This window comes from Natator depressus, chromosome 21 (genome assembly GCF_965152275.1).
Source record: "Natator depressus isolate rNatDep1 chromosome 21, rNatDep2.hap1, whole genome shotgun sequence".
Lineage (NCBI taxonomy): Eukaryota > Metazoa > Chordata > Testudines > Cheloniidae > Natator > Natator depressus.
In genome coordinates this window covers 12490968-12513782 of record NC_134254.1, presented here as the reverse complement: position 1 = coordinate 12513782, position 22815 = coordinate 12490968, and the positions used below count along the sequence as shown (strand labels likewise).

At 47.6% G+C, this 22815-nt stretch overlaps 1 protein-coding gene across 1 annotated transcript; it reads right to left on the bottom strand.

Annotated features, from left to right (window-relative positions):
- Window positions 1–11650: 11650 nt before the first annotated feature.
- On the bottom strand, window positions 11651–21373 carry ETV7 (ETS variant transcription factor 7). The gene is made up of 8 exons (XM_074936479.1): window positions 21367–21373; window positions 19892–20050; window positions 18733–18897; window positions 15202–15324; window positions 14313–14528; window positions 13290–13432; window positions 13041–13141; window positions 11651–11938 (listed from the first exon to the last, which is right to left on the bottom strand). The coding sequence occupies exons 1-8, from the start codon at window positions 21371–21373 to the stop codon at window positions 11821–11823; spliced, it is 1032 nt and encodes a 343-aa protein (XP_074792580.1). The 3' UTR covers window positions 11651–11820.
- Between the last annotated feature and the right edge of the window lie 1442 nt (window positions 21374–22815).

The window sequence follows — 22815 nt, the reverse complement described above, 5'->3', positions numbered from 1 at the left end:
AGGTCCCTTTTCACTGGGTAAGATAACAGGGACTATTCCAGAACACTCAGGAACTTTCTAGAACTAATTAAGGCAGGCAGGCTAATTAGGACACCTGTAGCCAATTGGGAAGCTGCTAGAATTAATTAAGGCTGATCAGGACACCTGGTTTAAAAAGGCTCTCACTCCAGTTAGTGAGGGGTGCGTGTAAGGAGCTGGGAGTGAGAGGGTGTGCTGCTGGAGGACTGAGGAGTACAAGCGTTAACAGACCCTGACCACACCACACGATCCATCGTCTACAGCCAAGCTCTGCGATACAACCGCATTTGCTCCAACCCCTCAGACAGAGACAAACACCTACAAGATCTCTATCAAGCATTCTTACAACTACGATACCCACCTGCGGAAGTGAAGAAACAGATTGATAGAGCCAGAAGAGTTCCCAGAAGTCACCTACTACAGGACAGGCCTAACAAAGAAAATAACAGAACGCCACTAGCCATCACCTTCAGCCCCCAACTAAAACCCCTCCAACGCATTATTAAGGATCTACAACCTATCCTGAAGGATGACCCAACACTCTCACAAATCTTGGGAGAAAGGCCAGTCCTTGCCTACAGACAGCCCCCCAACCTGAAGCGAATACTCACCAACAACCACATACCACACAACAGAACCACTAACCCAGGAACCTATCCTTGCAACAAAGCCCGTTGCCAACTGTGCCCACATATCTATTCAGGGGACACCATCACAGGGCCTAACAACATCAGCCACACTATCAGAGGCTCGTTCACCTGCACATCCACCAATGTGATATATGCCATCATGTGCCAGCAATGCCCCTCTGCCATGTACATTGGTCAAACTGGACAGTCTCTACGTAAAAGAATAAATGGACACAAATCAGATGTTAAGAATTATAACATTCATAAACCAGTCGGAGAACACTTCAATCTCTCTGGTCACGCAATCACAGACATGAGGGTCGCTATCTTAAAGCAAAAAAACTTCAAATCCAGACTCCAGCGAGAAACTGCTGAATTGGAATTCATTTGCAAATTGGATACTATTAATTTGGGCTTGAATAGAGACTGGGAGTGGCTAAGTCATTATGCAAGGTAGCCTATCTCCCCTTGTTTTTTTCCTACAAACCCCCCCCCCCCCCCAAGACGTTCTGGTTAAACTTGGATTATTGCTGTGCACATTGTAAGATGAGCTATTGCCAGCAGGAGAGTGAGTTTGTGTGTGTGGTTTTTGGAGGGGTGTGTGTGTATGTGGGGGGGGGGTGAGAAAACCTGGATTAGTGCTGGAAATGACCCACCTTGATTATCATGCGCATTATAAAGAGAGGTTTCAAAGAGGGATGGGCTATTACCAGCAGGAGAGTGAGTTTATATGTGTGTCTGTGTGTGTGTGGGGGGGGGAAGAGTGAGAAAACCTTGATTTGTGCTGGAAATGGCCTTCCTTGATGATCACTTGATGATCACTTTAGATAAGCTGTTAGCAGCAGGACAGTGGGGTGGGAGGAAGTTTTGTTTCATGGTCTCTGTGTGTATATAATGTCTTCTGCAGTTTCCACGATATGCTATGCATCCGATGAAGTGAGCTGTAGCTCACGAAAGCTCATGCTCAAATAAACTGGTTAGTCTCTAAGGTGCCACAAGTACTCCTTTTCTTTTTTCTTTTTACGAATACAGACTAACACGGCTGTTACTCTGAAACCAGACATCAAGAGGAAGGTCCTGTGGTGAGGACAAAGAAGGTGTTGGGAGGAGGCCATGGGGAAGTAGCCCAGGGAGTTGTCGCTGTCGCACAGCTGTTCCAGGAGGCACTCTAGACAGCTGCATTCCACAGGGCCCTGGGCTGGAGCCTGGGGTAGAGGGTGGGCCCGGGTTCCCCCCAAACCTCCCCACTCCTGACCCAACACAGGAGCTTCCACCAGAGGGGAAGGTCTCTGAGCTGGTCCCCAACCCACATGGCGGATCAGCAGAGACTGCGGGGATTGTTCTTACTCTTTTTCCCCCATGCTGGCCAGCGATGAGGTTATCTGAGTTAACGGCAGATTGGAGCCACAAAAGTGACCAAACTGAGGGCTGCCATGAATCTCTGAGGCGAGCAAAATCCACCAATGAGTGCAGGACCCACCAAGGCGGAGGAGGAACTTTGTCACACTAGCTACCAGAGCTTGGACCCAAGGGGTTGGCGGGCTTCTCTCCGGTGGCTAGCCCAAACTGTCGCCCATGCTGCCACATCCACACGGCTATCTTTAGCACAGTTAGCTTAGCACGTGTCTCTGCCTGGGCTGGGAGGCCAGCTCTGAGCTACAGGGTAGACGAACCCACTGAAGCTTTCCCATGTTCTGCTGGTGCTTCTGGTCCCCGCCTGAAGGAGAGGTGAGGCTAAGCCAATACCCCAAATCGAAACAGCCCCAAAGCTTTGCACGGGATTGAATTCCAAACTTGGATCGCTCATGTGGCTTCAGCCTTTCAAACCAAAGCCCCAGATCCCTGAACTTTAGGGGTGTTCAAAATCCCCACCCAGGGCTGGATCCAGATTTCACCCCTGTCTGTATATTGAGCAAGGTCAGCCCCCCTATCTCTAACACCCCAACATTGGAGCGGCGGGTGTTCGGGATCTGTTCGGGAGCTTGAGCTTCCCTCTCCTTCACATCGACAGCAGGAAGAATGATGAAACTAATGGAGGAAATGGCTGTATTTATATAATACACAGAGATGATTTCAACAGCTGAGGCTTAGTGACCATAGGGGGAGGAAGCAGAGGAATTCCAGGAGGACTGTGTTTGGACAGAAATGAGTTTGTTCAGAGGAGCTCATCAGAGAGAACAGAACAGGGGAAGACAATAGTCACTGCTCCCTTGTGCGAGGGATGTGTCCAGATCAGGACTTGGCAGATCCCATGTGAGGTCACTGGGCAGCACAAGGTAGAAGGATACATAAAGTGGGTGCCCCAGTAACACAATTGGTGAGCGCATAGTATTTATAGAGCAGTGCTGAGTGGAGACGTGCTGAGTTCAAGCCACTGGTTTTTTTAAATAGGCAGCAGATTTACAACAAATGAAAGGAAGTATTTCTTTACACAACGCACAGTCAACCTGTGGAACTCATTGCCTGGGGATGTGGTGAAGGCCAAAACTATAACAAAGGTGGGGGAAAAAGAACTAGATTAGTTCCTGGAGGCTAGGTCCATCAATGACTATTTCAGCCAGTATGGTCAGGGAGGCAACCCCATGCTCTGGGTGTCCCCAGCCTCTGTTTGCCAGCAGCTGGGAGTGGATGACAGGGGACGGATCACTTGATGATTGTCTGTTATGTTCATTCCCTCTGAAGCATCTGGCATTGGTCACTGTCAGAAGACAGGACACTAGGCTAGATGGACCATTGGTCTGGTGCAGTATGATGGCTCTTATGTTCTTAATCACAGGGGCTTGTCTGTGCCCCGCAGCCTCAATAGAAAGTCCCCTTCATAGCCACTGCAGCTAAGTTCTGCCCCAGTCTGATCCTGGGGTTGGGGTGGGACCACTGTTTAAAGTAAACCTCTTTTCTTTGGGGTTTCCTTGTGATTCCTCTCTTACCCTCCCCATCCACCTCTCATACCTAGAAAAGCCGGCGGAGTAAAGCCAACATACTGTATCTGAAATCACTGGCTGCTGACTGCTCTCACATCTCCCGCCCGCCCACACACACGCACTGGATGTCACAAGCACAGCCAGTCGTTAGGGTTTGTTTAGTAAAAGGGATAGGCCCAGCTTCCAGGCAAGCAGCTGATCTCTTACCTTGCCTTCCCGCACCCACTGTTCATTGACTTTGCGTGGTAAGTCTGGCCCCCACATGACCCTGGGCTGGGATTGCCTAAAAAGGAAAGGATCATTTATCTGCTGTATGCCAGGAAAGCACATAGTCTAGTCGTAACCTTGGCACTCAGGCTATAAAAAGATAATGGACTGCAGGTATCTACGAGGCAAGACAACTGTTTGCAAATGCAAAAGCGGCCAAGCAGAACAAGGACCTGTCTCCAGAAGGGCTGGCGTCCCCTTTGGGTCATTACAAGGAAGCGGCTACCTCGGAGTTGAACGCATGGGATTCCATTCCCTGTTCCAGAAACCATTGCCCGTCACTTAGTTATAAACACCACAACGGCGTAGGTCCCGAAAGCGTTCGCTGTAAAGAGGAATGAATGGCTGAGGCTGCTTTCCCAGACGGGCGAGGAAATCCCTGATCCCCGCTCAGTCAGGCATGGTCCAGTCGTCTTTGGTGCAAGAAGCCCAGTAAACAAGCAGCTTGCAGTGTCATACCATATCAACACCTGCTATGTGCAGTCCTGCCTGTCCTCCAGTGTCTCTGCTGAGCTTGGTGATTTATCCCTGCTGCAACCCCAGCAAGGGACCTGGCCCTAGACATTGTATCCAGCTCCCTTGTTGTTTATGTGGGTGAGAGATGGGAGGGGATATTTATTTTGTAAGCGGATGTGGTCTTTGATTTACGTCCACATTGTCCCTGCCAGGTGTAAGGAGGAAACCAGACCTCCCCCAGCCAGGCAGGCTTGGGAGAAATGTGTCTAAGCAACTGGGAGGCTCAGGAGGGCTGGGCACTGGTTCTGGGGTCTAGGTGACGTGGCTGGAATGCGGGGTCCCACTGCACAAAACCAGTGTAAGACTTGGGGTCCGCCCATGGGACATATGGCTAAGCAGAGTGACCAGTCGCTCCCCAGCCCCCAGAGGCTTAGCAGCACATGGGATTCAGTGGTTGGGTCCACTCACAATGGACTGGTGTCCGTCCTGACAGCAGGACTGCACCAGGTTGTGACAACTTCTGTGTGATTTCTCCATGAGGGCAGGAAGAGACCCCCGCTGCTCTCACCACTAGACAGTACTTCCACTGTGCCTCCCATTGGCACTCTTGTAATCATGTTGCACAAACACATGGTGCCGGTGCATGTTTGGCAGCTGCCATTTAGTAGGCTCATGTGAAAATGTGGCCCTGGCTCAGGTCAGCTGGCCCTTTAAGGCTAGTTCAGCTCAGCCACACCTGTGCTGGGTTAGCAACCCCACCCCCAACCCTCCTCCCTACAAGCTTGTCCTGATCAGCTGAGTGATTTCTTTAAAAGGCTGAAGAGAGCCAAGAGGAAAGCTGGCCTTCTGGGGGAAAGGCTGCCCCTGGCTGGGAAATGGTGCAGGGAAATAGGTGACATGCTTTGGCAGTAGCATGGGAGGTTTGCCTGCTGGCTCACAAAGACTTGGACAAGGCAGACCAGTGCCTGTGGGAGTTTGCCAGGTAGGAGAGGCATGCATTGAGTTCATTTGAACTTCTTGTTAAATGAAACAGGAATCCCCAAGAAGGGCTATTGTTGGACTCATTAACTCCTTTTGTGAGTTACTAAGGAGCCCAAGAGGGGAAATGGTGGTAGGATGCTACACAGGCCAGGAGGTAGTGCTTGGGAGGTGGAGGTCCCTGTTACAAGCCTGTAGTGATTAAGTGACCCTGTTAGCTTACTATGGGTGTCTTGCATCCTTTTCTCCCTTTAGCTAGGGTACCTATTTCTGATGCAGCTAGCGGGCCTGGGTGGCTTACTACCTCAAAAGTGCTACAAAAAGTATTAGCCCTGGATAGCTGGTCATGTCAGACAAAGCAGCAGCGATGAGACCATAGCTAGCCCCTGAATGGTGGAAAAAGCCTTTAACAGACCCCGCCAGCTGTAGGTGCATTACAGCTTGTCAAGAAGGGAGCTCTCTGTCCCAGAATGACCCCTTCTATGTGTCCAAGTCAGATTCAAGGCTCACAGAATTTGTCAGACCACTCTGTTTATTAGCAAAGTGCTTTGCCAATACACCCAGATATGTGAGCCCTCTGCAAAAGCTCAAGCTAACTTATTTATACAGAAGCCAAAGCCAATTTAACATAGGAGACAAAAGGAAGCAGAAACTGACAAATATACATACATATCTTATTTTCATACTAATGTTTACCAATCTCCTAGCTCAGTAGGAGCTCTAAGTTAATTAGTTTGAGGACCCATTGTCTCACACTCCTTAATGTTTCTCTTCCTGGCAACTATATTTCAACAAACTCTTCAAGCAGCATTTCTTTAATGAATTATAATTTCAATATAATTCATTTTACTTTCACATATGGAAACCTTAATCCCTCAAACGTAGCGCTGTGTTGCAGGATAATATGGTCTCTAGCGCCTTTCATCCCAAAGCTGATTCAGTCCCTCACCTCTAAATGCATCTAGCATCTGGGGGGAAGCTGCAGTAGCTGTCTAGCACAAGAGATCATTATTCCCACCCTTTAGGAAAAGACTGTCTCTTATGGAAGCTGCAGGTGGGGTTTGAAATTCCTTTCTGGTTTGTATTGTTACAGAAAGCTGTGTATTTCCAGCATGCATGAACCGTGTAGGATTGGTCACTGTGGTGCTTGTGTTAAGAGCAGGTTTGGCAATAGGCAGGGATGGCTTCCCCTGCTGTGTTAATTTTGATGGCTACAACACCCCCTATGGCCAATCCCCTCACCATCACTAGGCCTCAATATGGTTGTGGAGAGATGCCGAAAGTAAAGCGAAGATTCAGCCTCTGTGTTCCATTCACTGCTGAGCCCTGGCCTTGTGAATGGAGTCCTAGACTGAGGCTCAGGGGACCTGGGTGGTGGTTCTTCCTGCTCTGCCACTGGCCTGCTGGGTGACCTTGGGCAAGTTACTTGGCCTCAGTGCCTCAGTTTCCCCTCTGTAAGATAAGGGTAATATTTACCTCCTTTGTGAAGTGCTTTGCGATCTATGGGGGAGAAGTGCTATGTAAGAGCTAGGGGTGATTATTATTTCATGGGCTCTAGGCTAAAAGGGAACATCTAGTCTGATAACATGAGCCACAGACCCTCACCCAGTAAGGTGGGGGTGGTTTCATGATGCAGACACCTGTATACTCAGAGCTGGCTGGAGACCGCCAAACTCCTTTCCTCCATGCCACCCAGCTCTTAGGCACTATTAGGCCAGCCTGGATTCCAGTGGACAGCCTGGGAGTGAAAGGTGGTATCCCCAGGCCCCTGAGCTTCCCAGTTCTTTAGATCATTTTGTCTTCCCTTTTTCAAGGCATAGTTCAGAAATATTTCTACCACTAATGCGCTGTATTAAAGGGAAGGCCCTGGAGCAGAGTGAGATTAAATCCTGGAGCGAGGATGAAATCCTCCTTCATGCAAACCCTGTGTGCCCTTTGAGACCTAAAAATGGGGCTTCAATGGAGCACAAGCATTGTACTGGCTCTCTCCACAGGGATGGATTTCACCCTAAGAAAGAAGGGACTCTTTTCACTTCCCTCTGAGATGAAATTCACCCCTGCCCAGAGGAGCAGCCCAAAACCTGAGCATGCCTGTAACGCCCAGGCCCTGTGCTGATATGTGAATTTCATTTCCCAGATTGCAAGTTACAAAGCACTGGACCCAAAATTCTGGGCTACTTGGATCTGGGGGGTGTGGGGTGGCTCTCTCGCCTCTGCTCCTCTCCAATGCTCCTCTCTTCTCTGTTGGGAGAGTTCCTGCTAGATCCTCAGGTGGTGTAAATTGAAGCCTAGGGCACTATGCTGATGTACCCTAGCTGAGGACCTGGTCTTTCATTTCCTTCTCTTGCTACCAGATGGCTCCAGGGATTTGTTTAGAACTCTCTCATTGTTTGAGACACTAATTTTGTGGAAGCGAAACTTTCCCACCAGCATTTATGGAGAACATGTCTGGTCATGCTGCTACATGGCACATGCTGGGTGGAAAAGCACATATCATGTTGACATTAAAATACAGCCCAGAGATCTGGACTCTTAGAATCAGTATCTGAGGTCGTGTTAGCTGTATGTCAACCTTCTGAGTGCCAAGTCTTTAGGGTTCAGGCAATAAATTTTGCAGCCAATCAAAGTTTAAAGGTCAACAGAGGGACCATTGTCAGTGAAGAAAATGGGAATTTCAAGTGTGACTGAAATTTTAATTCTTTTCCCTAAAGTGGTTCAGCCTGATTCTAATTTTAGTTTACATCAGTTTTACCTGGGTGAAATTCTGCTGACTTCATTGGAGTCAGCCTTGATTTACACCAGAGTGAGCAAGAGAAGGAATTGCACCTTTAGGGACAGATTCTCAACCAGTGTAAATTAGCCGGAATGGCGCTATGCCAATTTACAGCTGCAGAGCCGCTGGCTGTTTATCTCCCCAGCATGTGCAATGCAGCTGCTGGTACATGTATGTTGGGGGGGATACACTCCACATAGTTCTAGAATTTAGCAGATCATTCTGCATTTATACTACACATCACTAGAGTTTCTGAGCATCCTCTGGACTATTGCCCACAGGTTAGGAGTGGGGTGTGTAAAGGTGCTCCACCCCCATCCTTTACTGCTTCTCTTATGCTAGTCACCAGTGGGTTGATACCACAGCCGGGTTCTTCAGGGTGCAGGGAGATCCTGGCCAGGACTTTCTCCCCAGTCACACCACCTACACTGGCCACAGGTAGCAGGGCTACACAGGAGTCTGTGTCACCAGAGACTCCCCTTACACACTGCAGCAATCTACTCCATAGGGCTGACTTTCTGATACAGTAGCATTTGCATTAGTGTCAATCCCAATGGAGGATTGGGCCCTGGGTGTGTCTACCAGTAGTGCAGCATAAAAAGTGTGCAACACAGGGTTTTATTCAGGCATCTTGCTGCACACACAGAAATTGACTTCTCAATGTACAAACCCCTCCCCCTTGATTTTATTGTCCAAAGAGGAAGGAAGAACTGGCTGAAACTTACAAGCCATCTCTCCAGCATCCCATCTTCCATCCCTCCAAAACTCACTCTCAGGAAATATCTTCACAAGCTGCACAGTTATCTTGGAAGAGCCATCATGATTTACACACTTCTTATGAAAGGCATTTCATTAGCTGAGCATGTGCGTGCCAATTTGTGGGGCATTCATTTGAATCCATTCTCTTTTTAAAAAAATAAACTGATCAAATGAAAACCACTCTCATTGCCTCAGGGAGAAGGTTATAAAAACACAGATGGAGGGAGGGGGATTGTTCTGGTCTTCTCCTGCAGGCAGGTGCATCATGTTAGTGTGTTGGACTGCTTTGCAAGCTCTTGGGCAGGTTGGTGAATACATGATGGTACTTTGCATTTTCTTTATGGCCTTTTGTCTACAGGATCTCTGGGCATTTTACAAGCCTCAAGATGGGACTTATTGGTGGTGTGTGGCCCTTGTGCTGGCCCCCAGCACAGATGTGAAGCTTAATAAGGGTAGACCCTGATCCAGTAACGCTTAGTCACATGAGTAACTTTACAAACAGTGGGTCACATCACCAGCTAGTGTAAATCAGCATATGTCTATTGTCACATTGAGTTCAATGCTGCATGCATGCATAGTTATTCACATGCATAGGTGTTTGCAGGATCCTCACCATACCCCTGTGAGATGGGTTTTACTAGCCCCATTTTACACATGGGGAAACTGAGTCTTGCCCAGGGTCACATGGAGTCTGTGGCAGAGCCACGAACTGAACCCAGCAATGCTGACTTTCAGAGTCTTTCCTTTAACCACTAGGCCATGTACCCTCTCCTAAAGGTGGAACAGTGTCCTGGAGAGCAACAAAGATGATCAGAGGTTTAGAAAACATGGCCTGTGAGGAAAGGTTGAAAGAACTGGGCACGTAGAGAAGAGGAAGTGGAGGGAGAACCTGGTAGCCTTCAAGTATTTAAAGGGTTGTTGTAAAGAGGACCGTGATAAATTGTTCTCAATGTCCACCAAGGGTAGGATAGGCAGAATACACCAATTCCTTCAGTAAGGAAAATTGCAGTAAGAGATTGGGGAAAAGCTTTCTAATGATTTCTGAGGATACTTCAGCACTGAACCGGTTACCTAGGGAGGTGGTGGAATCTCCATCATTGGTGGCTGTTTAAAAACCGGCTAAACACCTGTCTGGGTTTACTTGGTCCTGCATCAGTGCAGGGGGCTGAACTACATGACCTCTTGAGGTCCCTTCCAGCCCTACATTTCTATGATCCTGTATTATGTAGTGCCTAATCTTAATGCTGCTGAAATCCAGGGCAAGGATCCCATTGATTTCACCTTATTTTGTACACTGACTTTTAATTTAAAAACACAGATAGACCCTCTGGAGTTGAGATGTTGGCAGGGGCAGCAAATGGTCATTGCCTCTACTGTACCTGTTCTCAGTTTACCCAGCAAAGTCTGCAGATTTGTCAGTCTCTCACCATTCAGTCACCACCAATAAATGGAGAGAAGCAAGACAATCATTGGTGTTTATTCCCTAAATAAGAAGAAATCTAAAAATATAAATGGCTATTGTCAGATTAAGTCTTCTTAAAAACTGCACACACCTGTGTTACTAATCACACCTGAGATTATTAAAAAGGAATGAACTTGTAAAACCTAAATTGGCTTTTGCTGTTTGTTTAGGTTCTGCATATGACTCATCTTGGACACTGGGATCAGATTAGTCAATTTCACTTCCAGGCTCTTAATGCAGAGTTGCAGTGTCTTGGTCACAAATACTGCAGGGCAATGTTGGAGTTAATTGCATGGATGTCTAACATGAGAACATGCTTCTGAAGAATGCATGCATCTGAAGAACTGGGTATTCACCCACGAAAGCTTATGCTCCAATATGTCTGTTAGTCTACAAGGTGCCACAGGATTCTTTGCTGCTTTTACAGATCCAGACTAACACTGCTACCTCTCTGATACTTGATAACATGAGAACATCTCTCTTGCTGCCAGACTGTGTAAAAACACTTTGGGCCAAATGCTCAGGTAGCATAAATCAGCATCATGCCACTGGACCTGTGGCAATTAATTTACAGCAGGTGAGGATCTGGTCCATTATTTTAAGAGACACAACAAACCAAAAACTCAGATTCCAATCCCCCAACACTTGGGAAGTTCTGGTCCAAATCTGAAATTTATGGCTGGCCCACTTCTTTAATGTGCCAGATCAAAACCCCAGTTCCAAATACCCCCTCAGCTTTTGCAGCATGTGGCTCTGAATCCTCCTGCAGTTATCAAGCCTGATTCTTCTCACTTATGTCAGTGAAACAGGTAGCCGATCTGTAATTCTCAAGTGTTTTCTATCACTGTTCATTCCTGTATTGTCACATTGTTTCATGGCCTGCTAATGTAGAATTAATAGAGTGAAATTAATTAAATATGCAGCTTAACGAACCCCTTCAGTCTACACAAATCTTCACCTGAGCCCTGAGTCGGCAAGGTATGCCCGTCCAACTTTAAGCATGTGAGACGCTTTAGTGAAGTCAATGGGACTATCGCACGCTTAAAGTTAGACATGCATGCCAGTCTGTTGCCGCATCAGGGACAAAGACCTAGATTCAGGCAAGCACTTAAGATCATCCCTATTAATGAAAACACTCAAGCGTTTGCTTATAGTGCTTTGCTGAACAGGGAGGTCCTGTTGATTTGAGGGCCCTCAAGAAACCGAGCCATTTTGAAACTCAAAGAATGAGCATTGTCCATAAGGTACCAAATTTGATCATTTAAAAATAAAACAAAGAGTACCTATGAAGAGAACAACCAAGCCAAAGGCCAGCCCACAGTTTGATCTCAGGTTACACAGGCCTGGAGAACCATTTCTGTGCATGACCCTTGCTCCTAATGGTCCCTGGATGGCATAGTATTTGACTAGAATATGTACTGAAGCCCTTAACTTGCAGTCCAGTCAGAAAAAGTTGGCCTCTTGTGTCGGGGCACAAGGCATCCTGATTTCTTCAGTGGCATCAAAGCTTGTCTATAGCACAGCACGGTCCCAAGTTAGACCCATGCTGCAGACTTCCTAGGGTGAGACCTCCAGCGTGTCCTCCTTAAAATCCAGTCCTTCCTGCTCCTCACACTCCAGCTGCTCTAGTTTGTTTGATTTGTCATGTAGTATCTCTCCGTGACTCTTCAGAAATCTGGAATAAAAAACACTTTTTGGAATTGACATCACTGGATGGGGGGCAGCCAAAATTCCCAATGAGCTTGAGGGGCCTGATCCAGAGCCCACTGAAGTCAATGGGAGTCTTTGTGGTAAATTCAGTGGGCTCTGGATCAGGCCCTTGGAGATCAGGGCATGGAGAAGTTCTCAGAAGATGCTGGGCACCTTACCTGGTGCCTGATTCTGCAAGATGCTCATTGCCCTTATCTCTTCACCAGGAGTTGAGGGAGCTCAGCCTCTGGCAGGATTGGGCCATGAGACTAGTCTAGGGATCAAAATCAGAACCTCTGAGCCCAGCCCTTCAACTTCCTGTGTTTTGGGCAAAACAGGACCTAGATTTTTGGCTTTGCAGAAAAAAAGCTCACAGCTGAAGCTTTGTGAAACCAAAACCACCCCCTGTGTTTAACTCAAGCTGAAGGCCAACTTCTGCTCTTGGAAACATGTGGGCAGCTTTAGTGGGAACTGGGTGTGCATAAGGGTGGAAGTCAGGCTTTGGCCAGGTTCTGATTTCAGTTAACAGCAGTGTCAATCTAAAGCAATCCCATTTACTCCAGAGTAATTACACTGATGCCTGGCCAGTGCAACTGAGATGAGAATTTGGCTCTAACATTTTTGGGGAAGCTTTAGACCTAATGCACTGAGCGCTGCTTCGTCTCACAGAATGGATGAAGGCAGCTAAGCCATTTTCCCATTCACTGGTAACATCTCTCTTTACAGGGTCATTTTAGCTGTCTGACTTATGTCCCCTAAATCGGTGGTTCTCAACCAGGGGTCTGGGTCCCCATGGGGGACCGCAAGGAGGTTTCAGAGGGTCCACCAAGCAGGGCCAGCCTTAGACTTGCTGGGGCTCAGGGTAGAAAGCCAAACACCCACTACATGGGGCTGAAGCCAAAGCCTCAGGAATGTAACTTTTGCTGGCCCCCTGTGGCGTGGGGCCCTGGGCAGTTGCCCTGCTTGCTACCCCCTAAGGCTGGCCCTGGCTCTTATCTGCAGAAAACCAGTCGTGGCACAGGTGGGCCTTGGAGTTTTTATAGCAGGTGGGGGGGGGCTCAGAAAAGAAAAAGCTTGAACCCCCCGACCTAAATAACAGCTTCTGTCCCGGTTCCTTTTTGATGATGTTGAGTTTGTAGTAATGTCTTAAAGCTCTCGACATCTTCTCATAAGTCATGTTCACCCGGTTCTGTAAGAATAAAAGGCATTTCAGTGCAAAGCACCCCAAAGGATCAGGCTCTGAAAGGAGGTGAGACACTTCCCCTTTAAAATGGAGACAGGTAAGACCTGGTACTTGAGAGTTAAGGAATGACCAACTTCTTCTCAGCCAGACTTGCCTTATGATTTCCCCAGAGCCTGGCAAGACCATTAGGATCAACAACCCGGAAAATCTTGGCTTCTTTATCTTCCCATTTGATGTATGGCTCGTACCGGCTGTCAGAGAGGAGCTGATAGACATAATCCCAGAGTAACCTGCAGTCTGTGTATTAACAGAGAAGAAAACATTGACCATTTTAAGCTAGGAAATGTCCACACAATCTAAAGCCAATCAGCAGACTGTGTTTATTAATACCCCCTCTTATATAGTCCTTTTTTAATAATCTCAAAGCACTTGACAAAGGTGGTAATTCTTATTATCCACATTTTACAGATAGGGAAATTGAGGCACAGACTCATTGCTCTGGAACTCAGAAGCATGGGACAAGCCTCCCCGGCCAGGGAGACTGTATAACCCCCACACGCTGTGTAGCACTCTGTCCCTTTCCAGTGGTGGCTGGGTCACGTACAGAGCTTGAACCTGCTAACTTGGCTAACAGAACTGGTTCTTTTAATGCTGGCAGTAAAGGCTCATGGTCTTAAAACCAGAGGTTCTGGCACTGGATAAATACGGCTGTCACTTCTGGTTTCCGAGTAGGGCGGCATGAGGCAAATGAGCCCCACACACTGAGCTCTCCAAGAGATCCTTCTTTTGTTTTTGTCTTTAGTATGACAAAGGTTTTTAGACTGAATGTCATGCTCTGTGGGCAAGGATGCCTAACAGGACCCGTCTCTAACTGTATACGGTAATGGTGATAGCCTCAAGTCGTCCTGGCAGCTCTAATTTGGCTGCTCTCACTGGACACCAAGGCATATTTTGCAGATGTTCAACTGTAAACAAAGATGCTTCAGGGCCAGACTCGCCACTGAGTTTGGAAGCATAGACCTAGATTTCCCAGTGAAACCTCTTGTGTGCCCCTTGTTGGGCGGAAACTTGTTTACATCTCCAGGAGTTTCATTTTTCAGGCAGGGTGGCTTTCACTGCCTGAGGGCCAATCTGACCTGTCTGACACAGGCATGAGGCTTTAAAAATTAATACTCACCTGCAATTTTTCCATCGACTGGAGCTGGTGATGTATTGGGAAAAGAACAGATGATCTCTGCCCTGTAGCTGACTTCTGGGCTGTGATGAGAGAGGTTAAGTGGCTCCACTCTACAGGAAGCTTTGTTAGGAGACTTGGGCTGTCCTACATGGCTCAGGCAGCTCGTTGACAATGAAGGGACCGCAGCTGGGGAAACTTCTAACTCGCAGTTCACACCTGCAAGGAAATCCAATGCATCCTTGTTACAGTATTTCCAGGAAGACCCTATGAGAACAATTTACCAGTATGATACAGAGCACAGACTGGCTAGGATGGACTCTGGCCAAAGTCCATGCCCTGTGTCTGCTCCAGGTGGATGATGGACAAGGTTCTCCTGTCACTGATGCTAATGTAATGCTGACATCACTGCATGCAAGTGGAGAATGGAGTCTATTGGGACACCCTAAGGGAGGGGAACTGTTGCAGAAGGAAGCAGCAGGGAACTGAAAGGGCATTGAGGTGGTGGTAGGGAGTCACTGGCTAGGAGGAGGGTAGATAGTGAATCAGCGGAGGAAGCCAGGAAGGGAAGGTGAAGAATGTCCGATCAGGCTAGGACAAAACTTCACATAAGGCATCTAAAAGCTGGGCTTCCAAAACCTGAGGCAATTCAGAATTAGAGGCCACGGCTGAAACTGTCACCCCCCAGTGACTTGCTGAAGACTGCAGTCTGTCAGAGCTGGGATTAGAACTGGGGACTCCCTGGCCCCACTCCTGTGCTCAGCCCACTAGGCCTTGCCTCCCTCAGACAGAAATGTAAAAATGCAAATGAGAGCGCTGACAGGTTTGTTTCCTTGACTAGCCCCACCCCCACCTCCCACACCCGCTGAAGGCTCCTAAAGAGACACGGTACCTTCCGGATGGCTCTGGATCTGCATGTGTTTTGCCTCCCTAAAGGGTGAATTAAATAAAGGGCTGCACACCAGGGCTCTTCTCTGGGTCTTTATGTACTGGAGTAACTCATACAAAACATCACCTGTGGGGAAAGGAAAGACAATTGGGTGCATCTGGATTAGTAGGGTCTGAAATGTGTTTAATCACAGCAGTGTGCCTGGGCCAGGGGTACCCTGCGCAGTGAAACAGACATGGAAAGCTAACACACATCCTCCGCTGTCATGTGATCTCTAACTGCTGCCCAGTCTATCATGGTTTACAGGACTCTTGTGAAAGTGTCTTGTAGATAAGGCACTAGACTGGGACTCAGATTCCATAAATGCATAGCTTTTTAAGGCCAGAAGGGACTATAGCACATCATGTTACACAGGAGGTCAAACAAAGGGCACAGAATTTCACCATTCTCAGATCTTCTAGACAGTATCCTTGGACAAGTCACCTGCTGACTCTCTGCCTTAGTTCCCCATCTGCAAAATGGGGCTGATGCCTTTGTCAGTCCTGTTTCATTACACTGTAATCTCTTTGGGGCAGGGACCATCTCTTACTATGTGCAGGTACAATGCACTAGGCACACCGGCTCTGAGCTGGGTGTGAGCCTTTGGTGCTACCGTAAGGCCAATAATTATGGAGGCTTCTCCATGTGCAGTAGCAGAATTCAGGCAGTCCACCACCTGTTCCCTCCAGGCTTGTGTGTTTCTTGACAGGAGTATCCCATGCTTACATAGCACCTTGCACCCCAAAGGACCTCAAACTTTTAACAGACAAATTACAAAGGGTCACTTCCCCCTCCACTGAAACTGCAGCACCTCTGGGGTGGAACCAGGGGTGAAAGTAAGTCCAATGACTTACCAGTATGCTGGGGCCAGCTCTGGCCCATGGAAGGGGTAGGGCCTGGGGCAGGGCTGAGGGGGTCAGAGCCAGCCCCAGCCCACCCTGTAAGGTAAGTGCCGCCCCTCTCCTCCTCTTCCTAATACCTAATAGGCATTAAATTATTAGCCGCTGGAGCCCTGGAGTAGTGGCGGCGGGGCTCCGGCAGCTATTTAAAGACCCGGGGTGGTAGAAGCAGGGGAGCCCCGGGCCCTTTAAATAGCCGCCGGAGCGCTGCAGCCACTACCCCAGGGCTCCAGCAGCGGGGCTCTGGAGGCAATTTAAAGGGCCTGGGGCTCCAGCCACTGCTGGGATCCCCAGGCCCTTTAAATTGCGCCCTGGGGAAGCCAGGCTGCCCCAGTACGGTGTGCCATACCGGGGTGTACCGACTTACTTTCACCTCTGGGGTGGAACACAGCAGCTGTTAACAGGGCATTACAACTTTACACAGCAGTTCAGTAAAGGAAACTTACTATACCTAATTGAACCTTCAGGGGAACTATGTATGGCCTGAGTGATGCTGGCAGACCAGGTGCCAGCTCATGCAAAGTCCCCATATCCCAACTAAACACTGACTGAGTTCAGCTGTGTATTTTTCTGACTCACCTGTGTGTTAGTATTATTTAAAATAGGTATTACATTATAAAAAATGTGTTTATGGAATGCTTGTGAGTTGCTGCATGCATTCATTTCACTTATAAGCTCTGTATCCCATAGGGTAAGGTAATATTCAAGCATTTGTATTGTACATCTCTGTAACTCTGTAAATCAGACTGGAGAGGGACATTAACTAGTGTGAAATGCTGGTCTCCAACAGATTGTCCTGGTCCATAAGGGCAGGACTATCCTGGTCAATAAAGCCACGGCAGTGCTTTAATGTGGCTTGTGTGGTCGTGGCGCAGCACTGGGAGAGAGCTCTCGTGGCGCAGCACTGGGAGAGAGCTCTCCCGGCGCTCTGAAAAAAAACAAAACACAAAAACCCCACCTCCACCAGGGGCGTAGCTACCAGTGCTGAAACTTGCTGCACTCAGGGGGGTGTTTTTTCCCACCCCGAGCGAGAAAGTTGCAGCGCTGTAAAGTGCCAGTGCAGACAAGCCCTAAGGAAGGCCCAGCAACACCAGATGAACTATAGTGGAACATTAAAGAGGACAAAAGACTTTGTTTACTCTTCCCCTGCCCACCCCCATGAAGATGAGTCATGCAAGTGAATTCCTCCCTCAGCTGCGTTTGCAGCTCAGAGCACAAGGGAGGAGGAAATAAAAAACCCCTAACTAGGAGGAAATGATTTCTATGCTGCTTGAACGCTGTATAAGGGGCAACATTTTCCAGACCTAAACAAGAGCCCTAAAAGACACATTGAGCTTGCTTATTATAGAAGCTTCTATTACCTTTAGGATCTTAAGATTGGAACTCATTTGTGTGTGTGTTCACCTGCTTAACCTTGTAAATAACTCTTGCTTCCTTTTCCTAGTTAATAAGTCTTTAGATAGTTTATTCTAGGACTGGGTGCAAGCATGGTCTTTGCTGTGAGTTCTGAAGTGCCATTGACCTGGGGAAAGTGGCTGGATCTCAACTGTACTCCATGCTAAAGGAGCCACTTAACATTACAATAAATCCAAACAAAACCCCTGAGAGAAAATACAGTGGAGATCCAGCCACTTTCCCCAGCCCTCTGGGGCTGGGAGTAATCTGAATACTGCTGCGATTCTTGGTGTAAGGAATCATCTATTGCAAAGGTATGCCTACCTGGGTGGCAAAAGAAGATGGGCAAAACCAAGGGGACTGTCTGTCATTCCATGTTGAGACTGTTCTAGCACATGTGGTGCTTGCACTTGACTGGCTAGTGAAATCTAACTCCCGAATTCAAAACCGGGTTGGGGGGGCCTGGTTCTTAAGTCTGCCCTTGGTACTCCTGCTCTTAAGCCACGGCAGGACAGCTTGGCAGTGTGTGAGAACATAAGGCAGAGTTCAAAACAGGACTGGACATTCGTATGAACGAGAACATCCAGAGTTAATTTAGACAGCATAAGGGTATATATCTCTCTTACGTCAGGGCATATGCCAATCTCTACAGACGGCTCAGGAAGAAACCTTCTCCATAGGCAGGTTCCCCACTGCAGTGTTCTTGCCCCTGTCTCTGAAGCATTCCATATGGGACGCTGCCAGAGGCAGAAAACTGGACTATATGGACCACTGGTCTAATCTAATTTGGCAATTCCTGTAACCCTGCCTAGTTATACCCTAGATAGATGGGTGAGGAAGGCATGGTAGCGATGCTCCCCCTCCACCCCCACCCCTTTCCTCAGGGCATCCAAAAAAGACTGGGCAGGATTTTGATACTTTGTTACTGTCCTTACCTGCATTCCCAAGAGGCCCCAAATAGAGATGGGTGCCATGGTACTAGGTGCTGTACAGACATTGTGAGATTATCCCTCCCCTGAAGGGTTGACGGTCTCATCAGACAACAGGTGAGTGGGGAAATGACTTGCCCTGGGTCACGCAGCAGGTCAGTGGCAGAGGGGTGAACTGAAGCCAGGTTTTTCCGGAATCCCAACCCAGTGCCCTATCCTGTGGACTGCATTGTACAGCAGCGTCATTACAAAATACTATTGTTTCTTCTGACCTGAACTAGGAGCCCTGTATCTGAAATCCTCCTTGGTGAGAATGCAAAGGGCTTTTCCGTTCAGTTCAAACTTGTTTTCATCCGTTTGCCGGAGTGAATATTCTTTCTCGGCCCATCTTAGCCAGTGAATCACGTCATCCTTGCTCCACAGTGAGGGCTGGATTCCTGAAACCAAGGCATAACAATCTCTGAAATAAAGCCCCAGTCTAGACCAGGGGTGGGATGGGACACTGGTCTTGTTCAGCATCAAACTTCCATTCTAAAGGAACCACTTTCTGATTACAATAAATCAGAACAAAACCCCTGAGAGAAAATACAATACACATGAGGTTGACGTGTAAAGTTTGGCTCTGGTATCATCCACTTACTCCTAACATCACTGGCTGGGATTCTCAGAGGACTAGAGTTATTTGCACAGTTACAATAGGAGTTGTGTGCCTAATTCTTAGGCCTGTTTGAAACTCCCAGCCTCTGAGTATAACTGGTACTATCTCATCCCAAAGCACTCGACAGCATTACTGCATCCTCACACCCCAGTGAGAGCAGGGACTGGCATTAGCCCAACTTATTGACATGACCATTGAACCTATAGCTCCAGCTGAGATCCTGGTCCCATTATGCTAGGTTCTGTACAGACTGTAAGAAAGGGTGCCTACCTCAGAGTTCATGTCACCCTCTGGTCAGTGTTACTCCCCTTTGTCCCCATACTCAGGCATGTAAAAGGTAACATGGAGTTTGCAAGCCTGGATCCTGGGAAGGTCTGAGATGTAGGGGTGTGAGGAAGGAAATCAAGGCAGCAGGAACTGACTTACGAGTCCCATTTCTTGGGAAAAGTCACTTCACTGTTCTGTGCCTCAGTTTCCACATTTGTGAAATGAAGATGACTTAACCACTTCTAAGGTAATTAATGTTTATGAAATCAACATGAGCACAGTGTGTACTATTCCCCCTTCTGGTGACTGGTCAGCTGGAGCATAACCACCTACTAGTGCTATTTGTTAATGGAGTTACTCCTTTAGCTCCAGTGGTAGAGGTCTTCAGTACAGTAATGAAGATCCAGAAGTCAAATTAGGCTAGTGGGCTGTTGCTTTTGCACCGTGCTTTACAAAATACCTGCTCAGTAACGTTAATTTGTAGGCCATTACAAACATCTACTCACTGAGCCTGCCTGGTAATTTGAAGATTTCGCCTTCACTGACTGGCTGCGAGAAGGCTGCACACCTGGACTGTGATTGCAGTGGTAAGGAAGCTGCTGTTACAGGGCTCCCAGAAGAACTGACTGTCACTTCACCCTGGGGGAGAGAGGTTAACACATCAACTGAAAAAGAACAGCCGCAGCTGTAAGTACCCCACTGCTGTGCCCAAGCATGGGGTTGTTTGTTTAAGCAGTCTCAAACAGTAGCATTATTCTGTTTTAATGCAGGTATCCTCAAAAGCTCAGCAAACTTGAGTCTGGGTGGTAGGTGGAGGGGATACCATCAGGGAAAATCCACTGCAGGAACCAGTGCTGATTCAGTTTAGGGTACTCTCCTGAGTCAGGCCTGAATTAGTGCTGTGTTCCTGGAAGTGCCATCTTACATCCAAGAACACACAGCAGAAGTGCTAACTGTCTGGTGGTCAGATTCCCCCTCGCTCACTTCAAGGGCAAGCTAGGGAAGGATTTTTAACCCTGATGTACTGACCAAAAGTCACTTGGGCAATTGCACCCTTTCCCTAACTTCTCCCTAAACTTTAACATTGGCTCTCTAATTCTTCTTAAGCACACCATACTCACGCTCCAGAGATGGAGAAATTGATCTGTGGGATGGAAGGAGCTATATCTTTGTGCCTACATCTAGGAAAGATGGTCTTGTGGATAGGGTGCCGGCCCAAATTCAATTCCTAGCCCCGCAGCAGGCAGCTTGAGAGATTTTAAGCAGGTCACTTAATCTACCTTGTGCCTCAAAAAAACCCAGAGCTAGTATTTCCCTACCACACTGGGGTGTTTGAAGATTAATTGTGTTAGTGACACTGAGATGCTCAGGATACCATGGTGATGGCAGCCATATATTTGTATTCCCTCTACCTCCCTCATCGACTTCAACATAAATGGCAGTTCCTATCCTTCTATGGCCCCAATTACCATAGTGTTCAAGCACCTCACATTCTTTAATGGGTTTATCCTTCCAACATCCACTGAGGTAGGGCTACCCCCACTTAGATGGGGGAACTCACACACTGCCAGACTAAGGCCCAGATCCTCAAAAGTGGCACCAACTCCCACTGACTGACTTTCCCCAAGGTCCCACAGGGGGGCTGTGGCAGAGCCTGGAATTAAACCCTATTCTCCACAAATCCAGATTAACACCATCACTCCAAGACCATCCATCTGCTGTTGGAGTGCCCTCTATATTCACTGGGAATTGATTATATGGGGTATACACACCCGATTCTAATGAATAATCCTTGTTCAGTGCTGACAGTGGGGGGGGGGGCATGCAGAAGGTCCCTGCCAGTTTGCTCTTGGGGGAAATACCATCCCAAACCCAGTCTGTCACTCATGTTAATCCAGAACATGTTTTATTAGCCTAGTGGATAGGGGCAAAGCTGTAGACCTGAGATCCTGATCTTTAGTAATGCTTTTGACAGTCTCACATGGCATCTTCATAAGCAAACTAGGGGAAATGTCACCTAGATGAACTTATTTTAAAGTGGGTGCAAAACTGGTTGAAAGACCATACTCTAGATAGTAGTTTGCTGTCAAACTGGAGGGACCTGATAATTACTCTCAGTGGGGCACTACAGGGGTCTGTCCTGGTCTACTGGTCATTAATTAATGATTTGGATAATGGAGTCTAGAGCGTGCATAAAATAATCCGCAGATGACACCAAGCTGGGAGGTGTTGCTAACCCTTTAGAGGAGAGGATTAGAATTCAAAGCAATCTTGACAAACTGGGGAACCAGTCTGAAATCAACCATATGAAATTCAAGTGCATAGTACTCCACTGAGTAAGGGAAAATCAAATGCACAATCCCAAAATTGGGGTTGACCAGCTAGGTTACAGGGATCACAAATTGAATACAAGTCAAAAATGTGGTACAGTGGCAATAAAGGCTGATACCCTTCTCAGGTGTGTTATGGCATATGTAAGACAGTGGAGGTAATTGTCCTACTCTGTTTGGCACTGGTGAGATCTCAGCTGGAATATCATGTCCAGTTCTGGGTGCCACACTTCAAGATGTGGACAAATTGGAGAGGGTTCAGAGGTTTAGGAAACTTGACCTATGAGAAAAGGTTACTGAGCATCTTTGGCCTTGAGAAAAGGAGGGGCAGAGGGGAACCTGATAACAGGTCTTCACCTATTTGAAGACGGTTAAGAGGACTGATCAGTTGTTCTCCATGTCCACAGAAAGTAGCATGAGGAGTAATGGGCTTATTCTGCAGCAAGGTTAGGTTCTCTATTAGGGAACACTTTCTAACTATAAGGATAATTAAGCACTGGAATAGACCTCCAAGGGGGTTGTGGAATCCAGCACCTGTCAGGGATGATCTAGGTATACCTGGTCCTGACTCAGCACAGGGGGCTGGATTACTTGACCTCAAGAGGTCCCTTCCAGCCCTACACTTCTATAATGCTATGTCAGCAAGAATCAGCAGTGTTCTGCATCCAATCCAATTTATATTGTGAAATGTGCAAGGAAGTAGTCTTCCCCCTCCCCCTCTGAATCCCAGTAATGTGGTTCTAACCAATCGCTGAGCTGACTTTACACTGGAAAAGATTTCACTCCCTGGGAACTTTAGTACCCACCGTGCAAAAAGGTTTAGCCAAATTTTCTAAACCAGCCACTGATTCTGGGCACCTTAATTTCTGGGAGCCCAGCTTGGGCCTGATTGGTGGAGGTGCCGCACCCTTGCAGTTCCCAGTGGCTTCATTTGGAGTTGTGGGTGCTCAGCACCTCCAAAAATTAGGTGTGAAGACAATCAAATTGTGTAGCCCCAAATCAAGGCATACACTTTTCTCGCCTTTCCAAGCCACCAAGGAACATTCAGACTCTAAAGCAAAGATCCTCAGCCGCATACAGTTCCTTCACACAATCAGTAT